Consider the following 20,367-nt stretch of genomic DNA (forward strand, 5'->3'; position numbering starts at 1 on the left):
CCATTTCATCCTGATGCCTTTTCAACATCAAATCTCATTACCTTCCTAATCTCTTCCATAGCCATCTCCCACTTTTTCCTGTGTTGTTTTTGGTATTTTGCATTTTTCAAGAAGTCTGTTTTTTCTAGGTTTTCAAATTTATTGCCACAGACATTTCAGAGTCCCTTGTTATATTAAGCTCTCCTGTATCTGTAATTACAACAATTCAAATTCAAAAGTTTAAAAAATATTAAGCCAATCAACCCAACACCTGTGACTGACTGATACTTGGCTTCCAATTTAAGATCCTGCCAAAGACCCCCAATTACTCCATCATTTTCTGGCTTTTAAGTTGTTTCTGACTCCAGAAGATTCCATTAAAATAGTTACTGGAGAGGTAGTCTCAGAAACAATCCCAGAACTGGTTATAGTTAACCACCCTGTAATTCAATCATTTTACATTACAGATGGGGAAACTGAGGGCCATAGAGGTGTATCACTTATCCACATGTAGTGGAAAGATTAAAATTAGGACCCAGGATGTCCAGGAATCCAGCCAGGGATAGGAGGTACATCACCACTATATCCTTAGTATGGCTCCTACAATTCAACAATTGAAGAACGTTCAGCAAATGTGAATGATGTCTAGGGCATGGTGTTTATCTGGCACCAAGGCCTTTGATATTTGGACGACTTTTGTCACGTTCACAACTTTTGTCCATGGCCCTGAGGAGAAAGCGATGTCATTAAGAAACTGATGCCTGGAACGGTTGTATACTGTTGGTGGGAACACAAAATATTTGTGTTCCCACCTCTTGCTCACAGGTGGAAAAACCAACGCACAGAGAGAGGAAATGGTCCTTCAAAGAATTGTCCTTCAAACAAAAAATTCCCAAATCTAAGCCCCTGCCCCTGACTTGCAAACAGCCTTCCTTCCATGGACTGACATATTTGCCAGTTCACCTGAGACTTCTACATCACATTATGATGCTGACCTTTCTACTCCATGAGCCCTTGAAGGCCTCATGAGTAGTTGTAACTCATCAGGTGAGAACTTGAGGGGCTTCAACTATTTACTTCTCTTGACGCTGTTCTGCCTCCTGTTTGGGATGGTCTTGACTGCTTTCTGCTAGGCTCCCACCATGTCTGTATTTTCCCGGGAGTTCACTATTCTCCCTGCTCTTGCTGACACGATTGCTGCTTCCACCTAGAAGATATTAAGTTCATCCTGGCACCTGGAACCCCAGTGACAACCTCAGACAGCCCTACACTCACATCTTCCATATAAATATGTGTGTGTGTTGATTTTCCTGGTTTATTTCTTTATTATGGTAGCCATTGCCAATGGTCTGGGTCAGGGACTATCAATCCTTGAACTCGGTTTAAGGTGTTCTGAGACTCTTGTGCCCATATACACAACACAAAAGCAAACACAAATACTTCTTGAAGGAAGGTACTTTCAATATAGGCCTCAAATAATTCAACAAGGTAGATCAACAGGCAGCTTTGTTGACATCTTCGGGAACAGGAAATTATAGCCAGTGATAGAGTCTTCCCAAAACTAAGTAGAACTTCTAGGGGAAAAAAATGCAATAACCAAAACACACACACGTACCTACTAACCTCAATGGATAAGTTTAACAGCAAAAGAAATACAACTGAAGACAGGATTAGAGAATTGGAAGATAGCTCTGAAGAAATTATTCAAAGCATCATTCCAAGAGATAAAAAGATGGAAAATGCAGGGGCACCTGGCTGGCTCAGTTGGAGGAGCATGCAACTCTGGATTTTGGGGTTGTGAGTTTGAGCCCCACACAAGGTGTAGAGATTACTTAAATAAATAAAAACTTAAAAAAATTTTTTTAAAGATGGAAAATGCGGAAGGGAAGATAAGAAACATAGAAAATATATTTTAAAAGTCTAATGTACATTTTATCTGAGACTCGGAAGGAGGAGTGAGGGAGAAGGAGGCCGTGGCCATCCTGAAGATGTGGTGAAGTTCTGAAAAGATGACCCTTCCAGCACGGAGCATGACTAAAGAGTCTGCTGAAAAGAAAGAGGTAGGCTCCATGAGTGTGCCTGGTGGAGGCTTCCTCCTCTCTGGAGTTGGAGCAGCAGAATGCAAGGGCCGAGTTCTACCTCCAGCCTCATCCTTGGCTACCATACCCAGGTGTCTTTTAATTTATTTATTTTCCATCTGTTTCTAGCAGGTCCTTATTCTACATGTGAAAAAAAAAAATCCAGTGTCTATTTTGGATTTCACACACATGGCAGAGTCTCTAGGCAAAAATATATAGTTCAATGAATAAGAAAGTGTTTTCTTTATTCTGGCATTGTTGATGTTAGAGACGTCTGGAACATAGGCATGTGTGGGTTAGTGTGTATGTGTGGTTTGTGCACTGCACAAAGGACTGGGACCCGAAAGGCAGCCATGGCTCTGCTGGCCAAGCTGCGTACTCTGGCTGGGGGCTGTGTCTGCTAGAAGGCGCCTTCTACACAGTGTGATACCAAGCTATGGTCAAGCTGCATTTGCCCAGAGCAGAACTGCTCTCTATTTTTCATAAAAGTACTCATTCATTAATGGTGTTTCACCAAACTGTCCACTGGAGAAGTATCTAATGAAAGATGAATCCCAAAATATATAAAGAACACATAAAACAACACCAAAAAGCCAAATAATCCAATAAAAAAAGGGGCGCCTGGGTGGCTCAGTCAATGAAGCGTCTGCCTTTGGCTCAGGTCATGATCTCTGGATCCTGAGATTGAGCCCCGAATCAGGATCCCCGCCCAGCCTGGAATCTGATTCTCCCTCCCCCCCTCCCCCACACTCATGCTCTCTCTCCTCTCTCTCTCTCTCTCTTTCACTCAAATAAATAAATAAAATCTTTAAAAAAATAAATAAATAGGGGTGTCCAGGTGGCTCAGATGGTTAAGCATCTGCCTTCAGCTCAGGTCATGATCTCCAGGTCCTGGGATCAAGCCCCACATTGGGCTCCTGGTTCAGTCGGGAGTCTGCTTCTCCCTCTGCCTCTCTGCCCTGCTCGTGCTCTCTCTCTCTCACTCTCAAAATGAATAAATAATAAAATAAAAATCTAAAAATAAATGAATAAATAAATAAAAATTTTAAAAAATTAAAAATGGGCAGAAGACATAAATAGACATTTCTCCAAAGAAGACATTCAGATGGCCAATAGACACACGAAAAGATGCTCAACATCACTCATCATCAGGGAAATGCAAATCAAAACTACAATGAGATATCACCTCATACCAGTCAGAATGGCTAAAATTAACAACACTGGAAACAACAGGTGTTGGCGAGGATGTGGAGAAAAAGGAACCCTTGTGCACTGTTGGTAGGAATGCAAACTGTTGCAGGCACTGTGAAAAATAGTATGGAGGGTCCTCAAAAAATTAAAAATAGAACTATTCTATGATCCAGTAATCACACTACTGGGTATTTACCCAAAGAATATGAAAACAGTAATTAAAAAAGATATGTGCACCCCTGTGTTTACTGCATTATTTACAATAGCCAAATTCTGGAAGCAGTCCAAGTGCCCACCGACAGATGAATGGATAAAGAAGATGTGGTAAATATATATAACGGAATACTACTCAGCCATAAAAAAGAAAGAGATCTTGCCATTTACAACAACATGGGTGGAGCCAGAGAATATTACGCTAAGTGAAATAAGCCAGTCAGAGAAAGACAAATACATATGATTTCACTCATATGTAGAATTTAAGAAACAAAACAAATGAGCAAAGGGGAAAAAAGAGTGAGAGAGAGAAACCAAGAAGCAGAATATTAATTATAGAGAACACACTGATGGTTACGGGGAGGGGGAGATAGGAGAAACAGGTAATCCCCTTGAATTTAAGGGGATTAAGAGCATACTTATCATGATGAGCACTGAGTCATGTATGGAAATGTTGAATCACCATATTGTACACTTGCAACTAATATAACACTGTGTGTGAATTACACTGGAATTAAAATTAAAAACTTAAAAAAAAGTCCATTCTCAGTTACCTCATAAATGTAGCCAAAGCTCCGTGTGCGCGCATGCGTGCACCTGCGCTCACTTGCTTGCGCGTGCAGGATAGAGCATGGCTTCTAGGGGAACTAATGCCCAGGTTCATCTGGCACTAAGGAGTTGCCTGTGATACAGGGCTGTCCTGGCAAACTGGGATGGTTGGTCACCCTTTGGGACCATCATCCTTGGGAATTCCCTCAAGTTGGGCAACCTTGGACTGTCATTACACTAAGGACTGAAATTCTTGGTGTTTCCCCTTTCTCTTCCCCTGAGCTTCCCATGCCTCATGCTGACCCTTATGTTTAAAGGGTATAGGGATGTCACAGTGAGAGGGAGTCCTCCTGTACAAAGTATGCATCTAATGAGGAGGTTGTAGGGGCAGCTCCTCAGACATCTTGGTTGACTTAGAAGGTTATTTCTTTTCTCCTCACCCAACCCTCCCATAGGTGCTGCCTGACTACTACTCATTTTTTTCTTACCCTTTGCATTGTCCTGTTCTCTTTTTCCTAACTCTATCCTACACACCTTCAGAACACTGTTTCTCTGCTCTTTGGGTTCCTGAATACAAGATTCCTTTCCCAGTACCCATGGTCTACTTCTGAGCTTCTAGTTGTCGTTGTTGTTTGAAGATTTTATTTGTTTGTTTGTTTATTTATTTGAGAGAGAGAGCACTTGCAGAGGAGTGGGGAGAGGGGTAGAGAGAGAGGGTGAGAGGGAGTCTCAAGCAGACTCCACACTGAGCACAGAGCCCGATGCAGGGCTCAATCCCACGACCCTGAGATCATGACCCTGAGCTGACATCATGACCCTGAGCCGAAATCAAGAGTCAGATGCTTAACTTGACTGAGCCACCCAGGCCCCTGTGGTTGTTTTTTTAAACTGCCTTTCTCCCTCCTGATTATAAAAGAATATAAATTTGTTGTAAAATGTTTAGAGAGTACAGAAAAGAATTAACATTTTATTGTACTGCATTCTTACCAGTATTTTTTCTATGAATGTTTTTATATAGTTCAGAACAGACTGTGTAATTTTACATTTGGATCTTTTTTAAACTTAACATTGAAACATAAACATTGTATTAAAATGCTAAAAACATTTTCCTATGACAGTCACATAAGCAAGATGACAGACTAGGAAGCCACAGGCTCTTCTCCCCCCACAGAGACAAAGAGTTAACCCCATGTATGGACCAGGATATCTCTGTGAGAACTGTAGACACCAGATGAAAGCTACAACACCCAAGCCCTTGTAAAACCAAGAAAGGATTCTAGCAAGAGCAGGGATACCAGAATATATAAAGAACTCCTATAACTCAACAACAAATGGCAAACAACAAAAATGGCAAAGGACTGGAATAGATATCTTTCTAAAGATGATATACAAATGGTCGATAATCATATAAAAAGATGCTCAAATCATTACTCATCAGAGAAATGTGAATCAAAACCACAATGAGATATCACCTTATACCCATTACAATGCTACTATCAAAAATATACACAATAACAAGTGTTGCTGAGGATGTGGAGAAATTGTAACCCTTGTTCCAATTGGTAGGATTGTAAAATTGTACTACTATGGAAACAGCATTGACGTTCCCCAAAAGATTAAAAATAGAACTACCATACAATCTAGCAATCCTACTTCTGGGTATATAGCCAGACAAGATGAAAGCAGGGTCTCAAAGATATTTGTACACCTATGTTCATAGCAGCCTATTCACAATAGCAAAGGGTAGAAGCAACCCAAATATCCACTGACAGATGAATGAATAAGCAAACTGTGGTATATACACAAAATGGAATTTTATTCAGCTTTAAGAAGGAAGAAAATCCCGTCACATGCTACACCATGGATGAACCTTGAGGATATTACACTAAGTAAAATAAACCTGTCACAAAAAAGACAACAATTATATGATTCTGCTTATATGAGATATCTAAAGGAGTCAAATTCATAGAAACAGAAAGTATAATGGTGCTTACCAGAGCCTGGGGAGGGGGAGGGGAAAAGAGAAATGTTATTTAATGGGTATAGAATTTCAGATCTGCAGATGTTCTGAAGCTGTTTCACAACAATGTGAATATAATTAACACCACCAAACTATACGCTTAAAAATGGTTGATAGTAGGGGCACCTGGGTGGCTCAGTCATTTGGGTGTCTGACTCTTGACTTCAGCTCAGGTCATGATCTTAGGGTTGTGGGATCGAGCCCCAGGTCTGGCTCCACAGTGGGTGTGGAGCCTGCTGGGGATTCTCTCTCTCCCTCTGCCCCTGCCCCCCAACTTTCAAAAAAAAAAAGGTTGATGGTAAATTTTAGGTTATGCGTATTTTTTACCGGTTTAAAAAAAAAAAACAAAACTTTTTCCTAGATATAATGTTCATGGATTATATTCTATTTTGTCGTATGATGTACTTTAGTTGGCTTATCCATTCTCTTACTAGTCATTTAGAGCAGCGGTCAGCAAACTTTCTCTTAAAGGACCAGTTAGTAAATAGTCTAGGCTTTGCTGGCCATAGTCTCTGCTGTTACAGCATGAAAGGAAATATAAACAATGTGTACATGGGTGTGGCTCTGCTTTACTTACTGAAATAGGAGGGCTGGATTTGATCCATGGGCCATAGTGGCTGAGCCCTGGTTTAGACTGTTTCTAATATTTAGTATCACAAATAATGCTGCTAATAAACATCTTTCTTAAGACATCCTTATAGATATGTTAGCTTCTCTCCTAGGAAGGAAGCCTATAAACTAAGTTAATGGGAAAAAAGTTGGCCATTGCTAAGGTCCTTGATCTGTACTGCACAGGTTGAAGCAGCTCTCTGGATAGTGACCTGACCCTGATTCAGCAACATCCTGGGCTCTGCCCAAGGGAATGCCTGTAACTAACCTATCTTTAGTTCTAAGCACATGCCAACAAGTTCAGCATCCCCGAGTTGCCTCTGTTCCTCCAGATCCTTCAGCCCCTTTGCACTTGGCAATCATTCCAACCTCTTTCCTCCTCAAATGGTCCCTCCATCTATGGGCTGCCTTTTCCTTCCCAACCCCCCTGGTTAGAGATGGCAGATTAGGGCCCCTGGGTGGCTGAGATGGTTAAACGTCTGCCTTTGGCTCAGGTCATGATCCCAGGGTCCTGGGATCGAGTCCCGCATTGGGTTCCCTGCTCCTTGGGAGACTGCTTCTCCCTCTGCTTCTCTCTCTCTCTCCTCCCCCCTCTGTCTCTCATGAATAAATAAAATATTTAAAAAAATAAAGATGGCAGATTAAGTACATGCCCTTATTTCAGCTCCTTCTGGAAACCCCACTAAAATAACAGCAAAAGGATTTTTTTTTACAGGATAAAGTCATAAAGACATGACAAAATGTGGGGGACTTGAAAGCAGAAGGATGAATAGCAACCCACCTAGTAGACTTGAGAAGCTGAATCTTAAGTCAGTAGTGATGAAAGACAAGGAGCAACTCAGTTTGCATTGAGAACTCGCAAAGGTTTTATGCCTCAGGATTTGGCAGTACCAGCTATTTCTAGAAGTGTTGGTGTGGACAGGATTGAAAATTGAAGGACTGCTTCAAAGGTCTTAAGGAGCAGATATACCCCCCAAGCCCCGTCCCCATGTCCACATGGCAGACAAGTGTATGATCCCCACCCCAGAGCAAGACTAGAGGCCAAACACAAATGTCTATGGATAAGGAGACATGGGGCAAAACTGAGGATGGAGTACTATATTGTAAATGGCACTCCACTAAAACTTTCCCAGTAAACTAAGTGAAAGCTTACATACCAAATGTTGAGATTCTCCCCACTGGCTTGGCTCCCAGATCACGGGTAGCTAGGATGGTATCCACCTGGCAGGGGCTGGAAGATTATTTTCTGGAGAGACCTAAAGATAGCAAACTATAGGTTATACAAAGCAACAGCCTAGTCAGATCACCACATGGGGAAGCCCACATTGACAACTCCCCCTCATGCTCAGAGCTTCTTCCTAGCAGCTTTTAAGCTCCCCATTTTAAAACATAATTGGAAAACCAAGGATCACCACACATCTGAGAAAAGCCCCTAAAGATAGAGACCAAAACAGGAAAGGAAAAAAAGAGAGAAAACAGTGTGATGGTTAATTTATTTTTAATTTTTAAAAAGATTTTATTTATTTATTTTAAAGAGGGGCAGAGGGAGAGGGAGAGAGAGTCTTAAGCAGACTCCTCGCTAAGTGCAGAGCCTGATAATGGGGCTTGATCTCACGACCCTGAGATCAGGACCTGAACTGAAACCAAGAGTCTAACACTTAACTGATTGTACCACCCAGGCACCCCTGTGATGGTTAATTTAATGTGTCAATTTGACTGGACCTCAGAGTACCCAGGTCTCTGCTTAAACACTATTTCTGCGTGTGTCTGTGAGGGCGTTTCTGGATGAGATTACTATTTGGATCAGTAGACTGAGTCAAGCAGGTTGGCCTCCCTGATGTGGGTGGGCCTCATCCAGTTTGTTGAAGGCCTGAATAGAATAAAAGGCTGATTAAGATGAATTCTTTCTCTCTGCCTGTCTTGACCTGGGACATTGGTCTTGTCCTGCTTTCCGGCTCAGACTGGAACTTCAACCACTGACAATTCTGCCTCTTAGGCCTTCAGGCTTGGACTGGAACTACACCATTTGCTCTTTTGCGCCTCCAGCTTGCCAACTGCAGATCTTAGACCTCTTAGCCTTCATAAGTGTGTGGGCCAATTCCTTATAGTAGTTCTCGCTCTCTCTCATAGTTGAGACTTGAACAACACGGGTTTGAACTGCATGGGTCCGTTTATATGCAGATTTTTTAAGGCACGGTACTGTAAATATATTTTCTCTTACGATTTTCTTAACATTTTCTTTTCTCTAGCTTACTTTATCATAAAAATATAGTATAGAATATATTTTAGGAAAATAGTATAGAACATACAAAATATGTGTCAATCGACTGTTCATTATCAGTAAGGCCATCCGTAGGTTATTAGTACTTAGGTCTTTGGGGAGTCAAAAGTTACTGTAGATTTTTGACTGCAGAAGGGATTGGTTCCCCTAACCCCTGTGTTGTTCAAGATATATACTGTATGTATATATCTCTATTTCTATCTATCTCTCTATAATTGGTTCTCTTTTTCTGGAGAGCCCAGACCAATTCACGGAGACTATGCGGGGAGATGAAAACCTAAATCACACCTCTAAGGAGAAAAATTAGAATTCAATTTTATTTTTCCTAATGAGAGAAATTAAATATTAAAGAATATGATTTTGTCAGATAGGGTTGAGTTTTGAAGGGCTACAAATCATTGTAATATCTAGGTTTTTTTGCCAACCCCTAAAGAACCAATTTTTGTGCCTTTGGGGGACAGTAGTGCCCCCGTGGAGAATGTATGCCTTAGAGAGAGAGACGACACTGCATCTATGAAGCAAGACCAAGTTGTTCTTTTTAAAATGAACATTGAAAGAATAAAAAAGTGTTCTTGGAATTTAAAAATTTGAAAGCAAAAATTAACAACTCAGTGGAGGATTCTGACTGAATCAAATCTCCCAGAAAGCAAAACATGAAATAAGAGAGATGGTGGGAAAAGAGAGAACAGGTTGTAAAGTTATAATATTGGTTCAGAAAGTTCAATGTTTTAATAACAAGAGTTCCAGAAAGAGAACGTGTGTGTGTGTGTGTGTGTGTGTGCGCGCGCGCGTGCGCGCGCATGTGTTGGTAGTGGTGAGGAGTCATTGTAAATAAATAATTTGAGTAAATTTCCCCAAACTGCGGTATCTGCATCTCCAAATTCCAACAGATGAAAACCCTGCAATCTGAGGCACCTCACCATGACTCCAGAGCCCTGGGAACAAAGAGAATACCCTAAGACACCCATTCTCTCTCTTGGGAGGTGTCCTCTAGCTTCTGGTGGTAAGAATCTTAAAGGTTGAAATGGCATTTCTAGCAGATTTGTCACAAGGATTTTAGTTAACTTGTGAGTTTTGGAAAGGAGTTCTGAGGATGGTAGATGACATTTTTTTTCCCTTAATGTAAAAGCAGTATATGCTCATTACAGAAAACATGAAAGTTTCAGGGATGTATAAAGAAGAAAAAGTATCAGCTATAATTGAACAACTATGAACTAAATATTTTAACCATTTTAAATTGGTTCCTTCCTAGGTGTTTTGTTTAAATATATCTACGTATCCTTTTATAATATTTATTATTAAACATAATTGAAACTATTCTTCTCTACATTTTTATATTCCTGCTTATATTATAGAATGAGCATTTTCTAATTATTGTTTTAATGACTGTACAATATTTAATTTATGGTATAATTTATATAACCAATCTCCTATTTTTAGATATTTAAGCTGTTGTCACCTTTACACTGCTCTAAATAGCATTTTCATGAAAATGTTTGTATAAATATTTCCTATTCTATTTTTCTTTAAATTGGATTCCCAAACATGGGATTACTGGATCAAAGATTATGTATAGATTTATGAAATTTACTACACGATGCTTGTGTTCTAGACTTGCATTGTCCATTATTGTAGCCACTAGCCACATGTGACTACAGTTGTATTTATATGTAATTTTAAAATTGGTTTCTCTGTTGCACTGGCCACTAGCCTTAGTCCTCAGTAATCACTTGTGGCTAGTGGTTACCATATTGGAGAATGCAGACAGAGATTATTTCCATCATTTCAGAAAGTTCTAGTGGACAGTGCTGTTTTAGAGAAGCCATACTTTTTGTATCTCCGTAATTGGTCTCTCTATCCTTTTACCAGCATTAAGTATTACCACTTTTTAAGTTTTATTCATTTGATAGGTAAAGAAGAGAGTCTCAATTGAGTAACTGTTTCTAACTAGAGCTGACCATTTTGTTAGAAGTTGTATTTCCTCTAGGAATGATCTCATTTTGCTAGTCATGATATTTTTCTAGATGTGCTTGGGAAGTTACCATAAGTAAGAGCTCTGAATCACATTCTCATCTCCATGGCTATGCCCCACACCAGGGCATATGACATCTCTACTGAAAACTGTGGAAATATCCTTTCCAAGTGACGGTGACAGTTGCCACCCTCAGGTTTTCCATTGCTTCTCTTCCTCTTTTTCTTTCCTCTGGTGTTCAGAGTGTTTGTGCTTGTTTTCCTTAGCTGTCACACTTTGGCTTAGTGAAGATATGGTTGGGCTGCTTCCCTACCCACACTGTTCTCCCTCCCTAACCCTGTACTCCAGCCAGAGCAATCCCACAGTACCCTGTTTCCAGTGGGTACTTAGCAAATACTATCTAATGAAATGCCACACATGTGAGGGCAGAAAAGTGAAAAGTAACTAATTTTATTTTTAGTGGAATATTTGGTTTCAGAGGCAGAGGCTATTTAAGTTTATATTAAATATTGGCTCCCCAACAGCAAACATGATCCCGTTTCACTCTCTTGGTGCACATGATTTATTTCACAATTTTCCCTTCCTTGCTTGACTACTGTGAAATAGGAAACCAAATGCTGTCAAAGATAACTATGAATAATAGTGTGAGGCAAACAAGTATCCAGGCTGCAGTCCCTTCTTTTGCTTTGCCTTAATCCCTAGCAACAGTAAAAATGAATCCACAGAACCATTCAGGGATGAGAGAGGGGTGGGGGCCTTGCAGACACGTTCAGAGCCTACTGCCTAAAATGTTGCCCAAATTCAGTTGAAAGCAAACTCCCTTCAGTAGGTAAAGTAGATTGAATGCTGGATAAAAGAATCCTTACTTCTTATTTCCACAGCGAGGCCAAAATTGATCTTACGAGATTAAGTTGACCTAGAAAACACATTTGTAAGCATTTTCCTTCCTTTTCAACAACAATAAAAATGGACATGCTAGAACCATGATTAAAATGAGAACAAAGGCCAATGCGATTATTGAGTATTTAGCACCACCTTGCGGCAGCACATCCAAATCCCAGGCCCTTTTGAGGAACCCAAGATTAAAAACGACAGCCTTCTGGAAGAAGAATTAGGATTTAATAATGGGAGAGATCGTTTTCATGGGGAATACAAACTAATAGAAATAACTAGCATGTGGCTGGCACTTTTTAGTAAACAAAGCACTCCCAAGTGAATGATCTCATTTAGCACTGGCTGCAACCCTGTAGGTCACAGGGGCTCAGCCTTAAGAGATGGGTAAGCTGAGGCTCTGAAAAGCTGGTGACTGGTGGGGGGCATAGTCCTGCACTTGAACCCAGTTTTCCAAACTCCAAATCACGTGATACAACTTTATTAGCACTTCTGTATGTAGTATATACCAAAAACTCAAAAAGAGATACCTCATACTATATGGTATAGGATATATATTGTATAGTATAATATGTATGCTAGACATAATATATATACCTGACTATATAATATTATGGTACTTAAACTATTTTCTATAATACTGTTAACTAGTACTCACTGCCTTTCTGGAGCTGCTTTCTGTCTGTGAAGACAAGGCAACATTGGTGGACTCTTTGTAGTCTATGATTTAACAAATGTTCGTTTTGCTACTAAACTGTAGCTTTGCTTCCCTGGGTCCCTGGGCACCCAACCCGTGGAAATCCCTGCTGCTCTACTGTCTTAACCTGGGGTGCAATAATAGAGGTCTGCCTGGGGAGAATCAACAGGGGGACACAGAGGCAGTGGGACTGAAGCCTTGTTTTTATTATGCTTAGCCTTATTTTTGTTTCTTAATCCAATCCATTGGCTCAAGGCTAAAACTCTGATGGACTACGTCACACCATTAAGTAGACTTTACAACAAACGTATTTTAAAGTGGGTCACTGAGAGGTTACCTTGCGCAACGTCAATGTCCAAGGTGGGTAGTATGTCATTACGCCAACCTTAAATATTCCAAGTGAAAACTCTGCGGCCCTTCCTTTATGGGGCCGGACTGTCCTTGATGGGGATGGTCCATCCACTGCATTCCTGGAGAAACTGCCTCGGGTAGATGGGGAGGAGAGGTGATGGCGTTCCCCTCTCTCCACACACTGAGGCAGTGTGGCCAGGTCCTGGCTCAGTTAGAGAGGGTCTCAGGAATTAGGCAGGGCGCCATGGTGGGCTCTTGAGTCATAGCAAAAGCTGTATTTGTGAAACACTGGTCTTGAAGAGGCACATAAATGAACGGAAGCAGAGAGAAATGGGCAAATGAGAGACACTAGAAAGAGAACAATCCTTCAGGCTAAAAATACATTTGGATGTGTTATTTTAGTCTATTTGGCCTCATTTTCCCACAGGATTGCCTGACATGCTGCCTGGAGGTACATTTACTGAGTCATGGCACATTTACCGATGGCAAGGATCTCTTTTAGTGCTTATGCTTTCCCCTTCGTGGAATTTTAGTCAGACAGCATGGCTACATTACATTATACCGTAAAACTTCACTTTTCAGGCCTTGCAATTTTATTTGCATTTCCATAATACACACACAGACACTTGCTACTTTTTAATATAAAAATTACATGTCCTCATTATAAAAAAATATAAAAATATCCAAAATAAAGAGTGACTTTAAACTTCCCTCTTCAAGGGGAGGCACAAATGTCAACCTCATGAAAGGTCAGGACTTGTGACTCAGAGTTGGGTTCTTAGGACACTTTCGGAATTTGCTTTGAAGGAACACTCTTGGCACACACAGGCCTTCTTTTTTGTTCACCGTCTCACGAAACACATACTCATTCACCACTTCTTCATAACCTGTGTCCGTAAAGAGCCGAGCCAGGAATTCTGTAAGGCAAGCAGATCAACAATGCTCACGGTCTCGATGATACTACCACATGGGCTCTGCAGTGGTAAACAGGAGGGCAGGGGTGCCGGAAGGGATTTTTTTTTTTTTTTAAATGTAACAAAAATTCCGCTGCTAAAATTAATAGATTTTTGTTTTGGAAAGTAACACACTCCTACTTCTCTTCTTACTCCCAAATAGAAACTTCCAACTAAATAATTTAATCAGAAAAGTTTAAGGACAACCTGGAGTGCGGCCACCTTACCCCCTTATTGTAAGTCCCCAAATACAAAGTCCAAGTAAAAAGAAACACAATTCCAAACTGGCTATATTCATACAAAGTCTTCATGTGTTCAATGTGTTTACATTAAACACCTCATCTATCTGAACATGATGGAGGAACATCTGTGACCAGAGTGGGGAAACCCATTACTTTTGGGTGATATACCCTAAGGAAAATTTAACCCCAATAATCCATCTCTACATGTTAAATGAAACAAATAGAATGGCTATGCGGCGAAAATACTCTTATTAGTAAGAGCATTACTCTGCAGAAATGTGCTCCGAAGCACTCTGCAGACATCACTGCATCTTCTCAATTATTTACAATTGGTTGACTCAGATTTCATCAATCAGAAACATTAAATTTTTACTTTTCACCTGACATTTCTATGACTTTGCAGTTTTAATGCTAATCACTCATTTTTTATTTCATTCTAAACCCAAAAGAATATTTCAAGACATGGAAATGTCTGTGAAAATAGTTTAAGAAGATAATTATTTTATGGTCCAAATTACTAGGTAGGCTTAAAATTATTTTGGTGTAAGACCAAAATAATGATCAGTGTTTGGATGTTTTTATCAAAATGACTTTTGAAAGACCCTTTTATAGCAAATTTGTGTACTTAACACCTTTACAAAGGTTTCTTGCCTGTGTGACCTGGGAAGGTAATCTCCAGGCAATATGTAGTCCTACGTGTGTGTGTGTGTGTTTACTTACTTTTTTTAAGTAATCTCTACATGCAACATGGGGCTTGAACTCATGACCCTGAGATCAAGAGTTGCATGCTCTTCCAACTGAACCAGCCAGCTTGCCCCTGCTCTACCTGTTTTGTGACTGAAGTGACAATCCTGCTTTGCCCTCCCCCTTTTCCAGCACGGTTCCTGGCAGGGTATACATGTGGCATGCAGAGCCTGTCCATTAACCCAGGCTCGCTGACAAGACATTGTCACCAGAGGAGGCCTGTGAGCTCAGCATGGTCAGAGCTATGTCCCTGTCATCCCAGGTGCTGGGTGAGTGGTGTGCCCCAGAGATGGTTCCAGCCAGGACCTTGTGCATGTGCCCTCTGTGTTGCTGCCCCCACCCCCAACCAGTACCACAGTGATAATGCAAGCAAGTAAACAGAAATAAAAGCAAATTTCATTAACCTTACCATCAGTAAAAAAATATGATCTGGTTCCATCTTGTCTAGCGTAAAAATTTTCTCCAAGTTTGCTGCCAGCTTTAAACCTAAGCATGGCATGATCATACAGCCCATAGTCACGAAACAAGACACTTTTGCCTGGTTTCAATACCTATGAAACAAAAGCAGGTGGCACTTATATTGACGGCTCAAATAAAACTTACTCAAAATAAAATCTGATTGATTTAGGGATCAAAATAACTTACATTAGTGAGAAGTATGAAAAGAACCAGACTGAACCACCCATAGTTTGAGGGAAAAAGGGCCTCCTGATCAAAGGTATAGCAACACCTACAGGACCCCATACATTGGAGGGATATTTCTCGAGCACTTACAAGGTCCAGTGTCATACAATTAAAATGCTACTGACACTAAATGAAACAGTCTTATCTTCTTTAAAGCATGTTCTCCCAACATTTTATTAGCCATCTCCTAGTATATGACCTGGTAAACTGTCTCTTTAAAAAAATACATCATTTTGTCTTCTTACTGATTCTGGCTGGCTCTCCTCATTCTGAGTCTCAGCGCAGGGTTCACTGTGCTACAGTTCTGCACAGCTTGCCCACCATGCTAGTAACAGCTGAGAGCACGCTGCAGTTTCTCAGACAGGAGGGAGGAAGGAGTGATGATTAGCCTCATGTGAGATAAGGGAACTATGTAAGTGATTTGTCCACAATTCATACACTGGCCACTAAGTGGGGGTGTCAAGACTCATATTTGGGTCAAAGGGCAGCATATTGTAGAATCAGAGACATCTGTTCGCCCTGAACCTGGATGAGGGTGGGGGAAGGGGGAGGTGTTATTCTAATTCTATTCACATTACTGACAAGAAAGAGAGGCTGGGGGGTGGTGGTAACTGAGTATTCTTCCCTTGTGCTGTGCTTCTTGGTAGAAGATCCTCAGGCCAGTGCAGTGGTGTAGGGAAGGGCATTAGCGGCAGGCCCAACTGGGAGTCCCTCACTAAAGCCTTTCGGAGATAGGTGTCACAGGTTAGGGTCTCAAAAACAGGGAGGTGGCATCAGCAGGGTGTGGGTATAAACGGCTCTATCTTACAAAGCAAACAGCATATGCTTTTCAGAATAAAAAGTAAGTGGCACACACTGTGACATTTACTTTTTATGTGAGAATTCTTTCAAACTGCATTAACACTACCAAGTAAGAGTGGACTTTACAGAATCTTATTCTGATTCATCAACATCAGTAAGATTTTTAAGACATGACATATACTATTACAATAGATTTCTGATGCAGTTTGACATACTTCCTCTTCTGAATAGAGTATGAAAGATCGTCCCTAATACTTCCAAGTGTGCCGCAGATTTTCTCATTTAGTAAATTCTATCAATACAAGCATGCATTTTAAATATAGTCCGTAAAGAGCCTCCTGGATGAATACATCCTACCTTAGCTTAGTCTGAAATGCTAAGTTTTAAAAAATGTGAATAATTGCCAAGAAAATTCTGAAAAATTTAATTTATATGAAAAAGACTTACTCCTTATTATAGAAGGAAGGGCTACATGGGACAGCAGAAAGAACACTCACTCAGGAATTTGGAAATCTTGATTCATATCCCAGTTCTTCCATAACTAGTTGAATGACCTTGAACAAGTAATTTCACCCCTGTTTTCTCGTCTGTAAAATAGTAAGTTTGATACTAATGCCTCCTTTGATCCTGGCACTGTAGAGCTAACCAGGCATCTCCCACCGTTATTTTCTTTCATTCTCCAAACAACTCTGAGTAGTAGGGTAGGATAGGTCTATTATACCCATTTTACAGCAAGGAAGGCTCAGACTAAAAGTGACTTGCCTGAGGTTTCAAGGCAAGTTTGGTGGCATTGGTAGACAAATAGCCAGGTCGTCTGATGACAAATTTTGTCTATTTTTACTTGATTATTCTACTCCAAAAATGAGGGAATTCAACTTTAAGGTTGTCTTTCAGTTTAAACTTACGTAGTTTAAAAAATTCTCTGCTGTTAACATTCTACAGTAATTACATCTACCTTACAAGAGTTTATTACTGTGGTTGTTCACACAAGGCTTCGAGCTGCCCAAAGGGTGTCTTATTATTGTCAGAGGCTGAGAGATCCCTCCTCCTTCTGGTAATTTCCTGATGAAGCACATGATTTCAAATCAACGAGCCAGTCACTATGTATGAGGCAGAGAGCCGGCAATCCACTACTGCTGTGAACTCATTCCAGATCAGCAGAAAGATTTCTATTAGGGGGTAAAAATAGAAAGGATTGCTAAAATGGAATCTGTTACTCAAGAAAGGTTAGAACAGGGGCTGGGGGCCAAGTGTGGACTGAGACAGCTCAACTCAATTAAAACAATACATATAACATTTCATTACTATTAAAATACAGATAGTATAGTGTATGTTTCCATTTAAATCAAGAACAGGCATATCCTCATCAATACTTGGCTTTGTCAGACTTCCTAATTTTGGTAATCTAACGGTGTCTTACTGGGGTTTTATTTTACACTTGCTGGGTTATCTTTTCCTATGTGTGTTCTCTTCAGTAAAACAACTACTGAAGTCTGCCATTCTTCTATCAATTTGCTTGTCTTTCTTACACAGGAATTCCTCACATATTCAGGTCTATAGACTTCAAATTACTTTCCCCAAGTGGTTTTTAAATTCCTTTGTATTATATTGTCTTTTGAAGAATAGAAACTCCTACTTTTATTACAATCATGTTTATGCTTAGAATGCTTTGTGTCTTGGGAAAATTTTCCCCACTCGGAGGTGATAAAGATTCTTTCCTGTATTTTCTTCTGAAAGGCTTAAACTTTTATCGTTTCCATTTAATTCTTTAATTCACCTGAGAATGATTTTTGGTTTTTTGTTTGTTTGTTTGTTTGTTTTTTAAAGATTTTATTTATTTCTTTGACAGAGAGACAGCGAGAGAGGGAACACAAGCAGGGGAGTGGTAGAGGGAGAAGCAGGCTTCCCGCTGAGCAAGGAGCCCGATGCGGGGCTTGATCCCAGGACCCTGGGACCATGACCTGAGCCGAAGGCAGACGCTTAACGACTGAGCCACCCAGGCGCCCTGTGAGAATGATTTTTGTAGAGGATGTGAGGAGGATAATTCCACTCTCTTCTGCATGAACACTCTGGTCCTAGCAGCACTCACTCAACAGTCCTCCTTTTCCCAGTGATTGTCATTGTCACCTCCATCATATAGCAGATTTCCATTTATGCATGGATAGATTTTTAAGCTATCACATTCAATTTGTCTGTCCCACAGAATAGCATTCTGCCTTAATCACTGCAGCAGTAAGTCCTTATGTCTGGTAGGGTATACATTTCTCCCATGTCATTCTTCTTCAGGAGTGTTCTGACCCTTTGCTCTTTCCTGTGAACTTAGAATCAGCTTGTCAATTTCCTCAGGGACAAAACAAAACAAAACAAAACAAAACACCCTACCAAAAACCCCTGAAACAATCAAACAAAAAAATAAATGAAACGTAATATTAAATGGAAAAGCAAAATTACACAACGCATGTTACTCTTTTTTAGGTGTCTAGCTCAGTGACATTACATTCATCTTATACTTTTTTAGTCTTTTAATATTTTCTAATTAGACAATTACATTATATGTAAATAATGAGTTTTGTCTCTAATCCTTATTTTTTCCGTCTTTTTTTTTTCTTGTCTTTTTGAGCTGATTAGGACCTCCAGTGTAATGCTGAAGAGAAGTAATGACAGTAGGCACTCTCACTCCCGTGAAGTTCTAGATACTCCTTATTCTGTCCCTGTCTCCTACTTCTCCCCAATCCCTGAAACCCTTCATCAGTGAAATCACTGTTATCCACCTCTTTTGAATGTTCCTTCAGATTCTTGTGCTAACAGACTGTCCCCTGAGGACACTATTTTCCCCGAAACCTCTCAAGTCAGGGCTGTGTTTTCTCTACTCACCCTTGTACCACTGGACTTGGACATGACGTTGGTGTCCTCCATGCTTCTCACTGCTACTTTCTTGTGTACTCTCTCTCCTCCCTAAACCCCCTGGCCCTGAATCTCTTGTCATCAGATTATACCATCTGCTATCCCTTAATGTTACTGTCATCTACGAGTTTCAGGGTCGTATCCCTGTTTCATGATTGACTGTATCCTCTGGTTTATTCTCCTGTCCTCAATACTACTCCATTCTTAGTTCTGATGAGCAATTTCAATACACGCAGATTGTCCTTCCAAATATGCTGGCCTCTTAATGACTTGAGCTTCTCTCTTCCTAGATCTTGTCCTCCTCCCTCCTAGACCACTCACTCCCATGGTACTGTCCTCACGTCTTGTCAAGAGCAAAAAGTATAACCTCTCCAGTCTCTCAATGTTATACAAGCCACCCTGGCCAACCCCAAAACCATCTTTCCAGCTCTCTCTCTAGTTGCCCATCTTTAATCATCCTTTGCCCTCACTTGGACCTTCAAATCAGGTGATCCTACCTTTTCTTCCCTGATGCCCTCTCCTCCCTCTTCACCCAGCTTCAGTTCTGTGCCCATTTGTGGGGACATGCTGGGTTCTCATCTGCTCAGATACCATGGGCAGGGAAAGGGGAAGTAAGGCGAAAAAAACCTTACAAAACCTCACAGAGAGCTGAAACCAACGTAGCAATATCTGAATTTCTTAAAAAACATTTAAAGCATCTACTTTTTCAACCTGCCGACTGCTCTTTTCTCCCTTTACAAAGCAGACTGACTGAAGCCCCCGACTCACGAAGCAGGTGAGGCTTACAGGCTTTCTAGGCTGTGTGCCCTTGTGCTTTAGTGGCCCCCAGGTGAGCTGCGTGCTTACCATGGGTCACCTGTGTTGGTTCCCAAACTTGCTTATGCCAGTTGTACTGAGATTTAGAATTATATACGAGTACATAAACAGTGCAATATGCAAAAAACGAGCATTTTGTTTCCTATGAAAAGTACATTCAATACTTTTGGAAAGACTTGATAAAGAAGCACTGAACAAACTGTATCTAATTAGGTGTGGGAGAAGCAAGGAGAAGTCTGCGTAAAAATATAAAAGAATCTGCCCTCACATTACCTTCCAATTGTTTTTAAGTCTTTGCTCCATTTTTAAGATTTTTATTTATTTATTTATTTATTTATTTGAGAGAGAGAGAGAGAGAGAGAGAGAGAGCATAAGCAGGGGGAGGGGCAGGG

General features: G+C 40.5%; 1 protein-coding gene across 11 annotated transcripts in view; it reads right to left on the reverse strand.

Moving 5' to 3' along the window:
- Nucleotides 1-20,367, reverse strand: part of METTL6 (methyltransferase 6, tRNA N3-cytidine) — a 36,599-nt gene that overhangs the window by 8,412 nt on the left and 7,820 nt on the right. For 5 of the 11 annotated variants that reach the window (XR_012380625.1, XR_012380623.1, XR_012380621.1 and 2 more), the window contains exons 5-6: nucleotides 15,180-15,321; nucleotides 7,797-13,748 (exon numbers count right to left, since the gene is read on the reverse strand). Coding sequence is in view for 4 of the 11 variants with exons in the window: in XM_025882525.2 (XP_025738310.1) it covers nucleotides 13,582-13,748; nucleotides 15,180-15,321 (309 nt within the window). In the remaining 7 variants the exon portion in view is untranslated. Of the gene's footprint in view, nucleotides 1-7,796; nucleotides 13,749-15,179; nucleotides 15,322-20,367 lie in introns of those variants that run through there. The other 6 variants (XM_025882525.2, XM_025882500.2, XM_025882521.2 and 3 more) reach the window with 3 other exon arrangements.

The sequence above is a fragment of the Callorhinus ursinus genome, unplaced genomic scaffold (genome assembly GCF_003265705.2).
Source record: "Callorhinus ursinus isolate GAN/ISIS: 27379988/994484 unplaced genomic scaffold, GSC_fseal_2.0 scaffold1, whole genome shotgun sequence".
Lineage (NCBI taxonomy): Eukaryota > Metazoa > Chordata > Mammalia > Carnivora > Otariidae > Callorhinus > Callorhinus ursinus.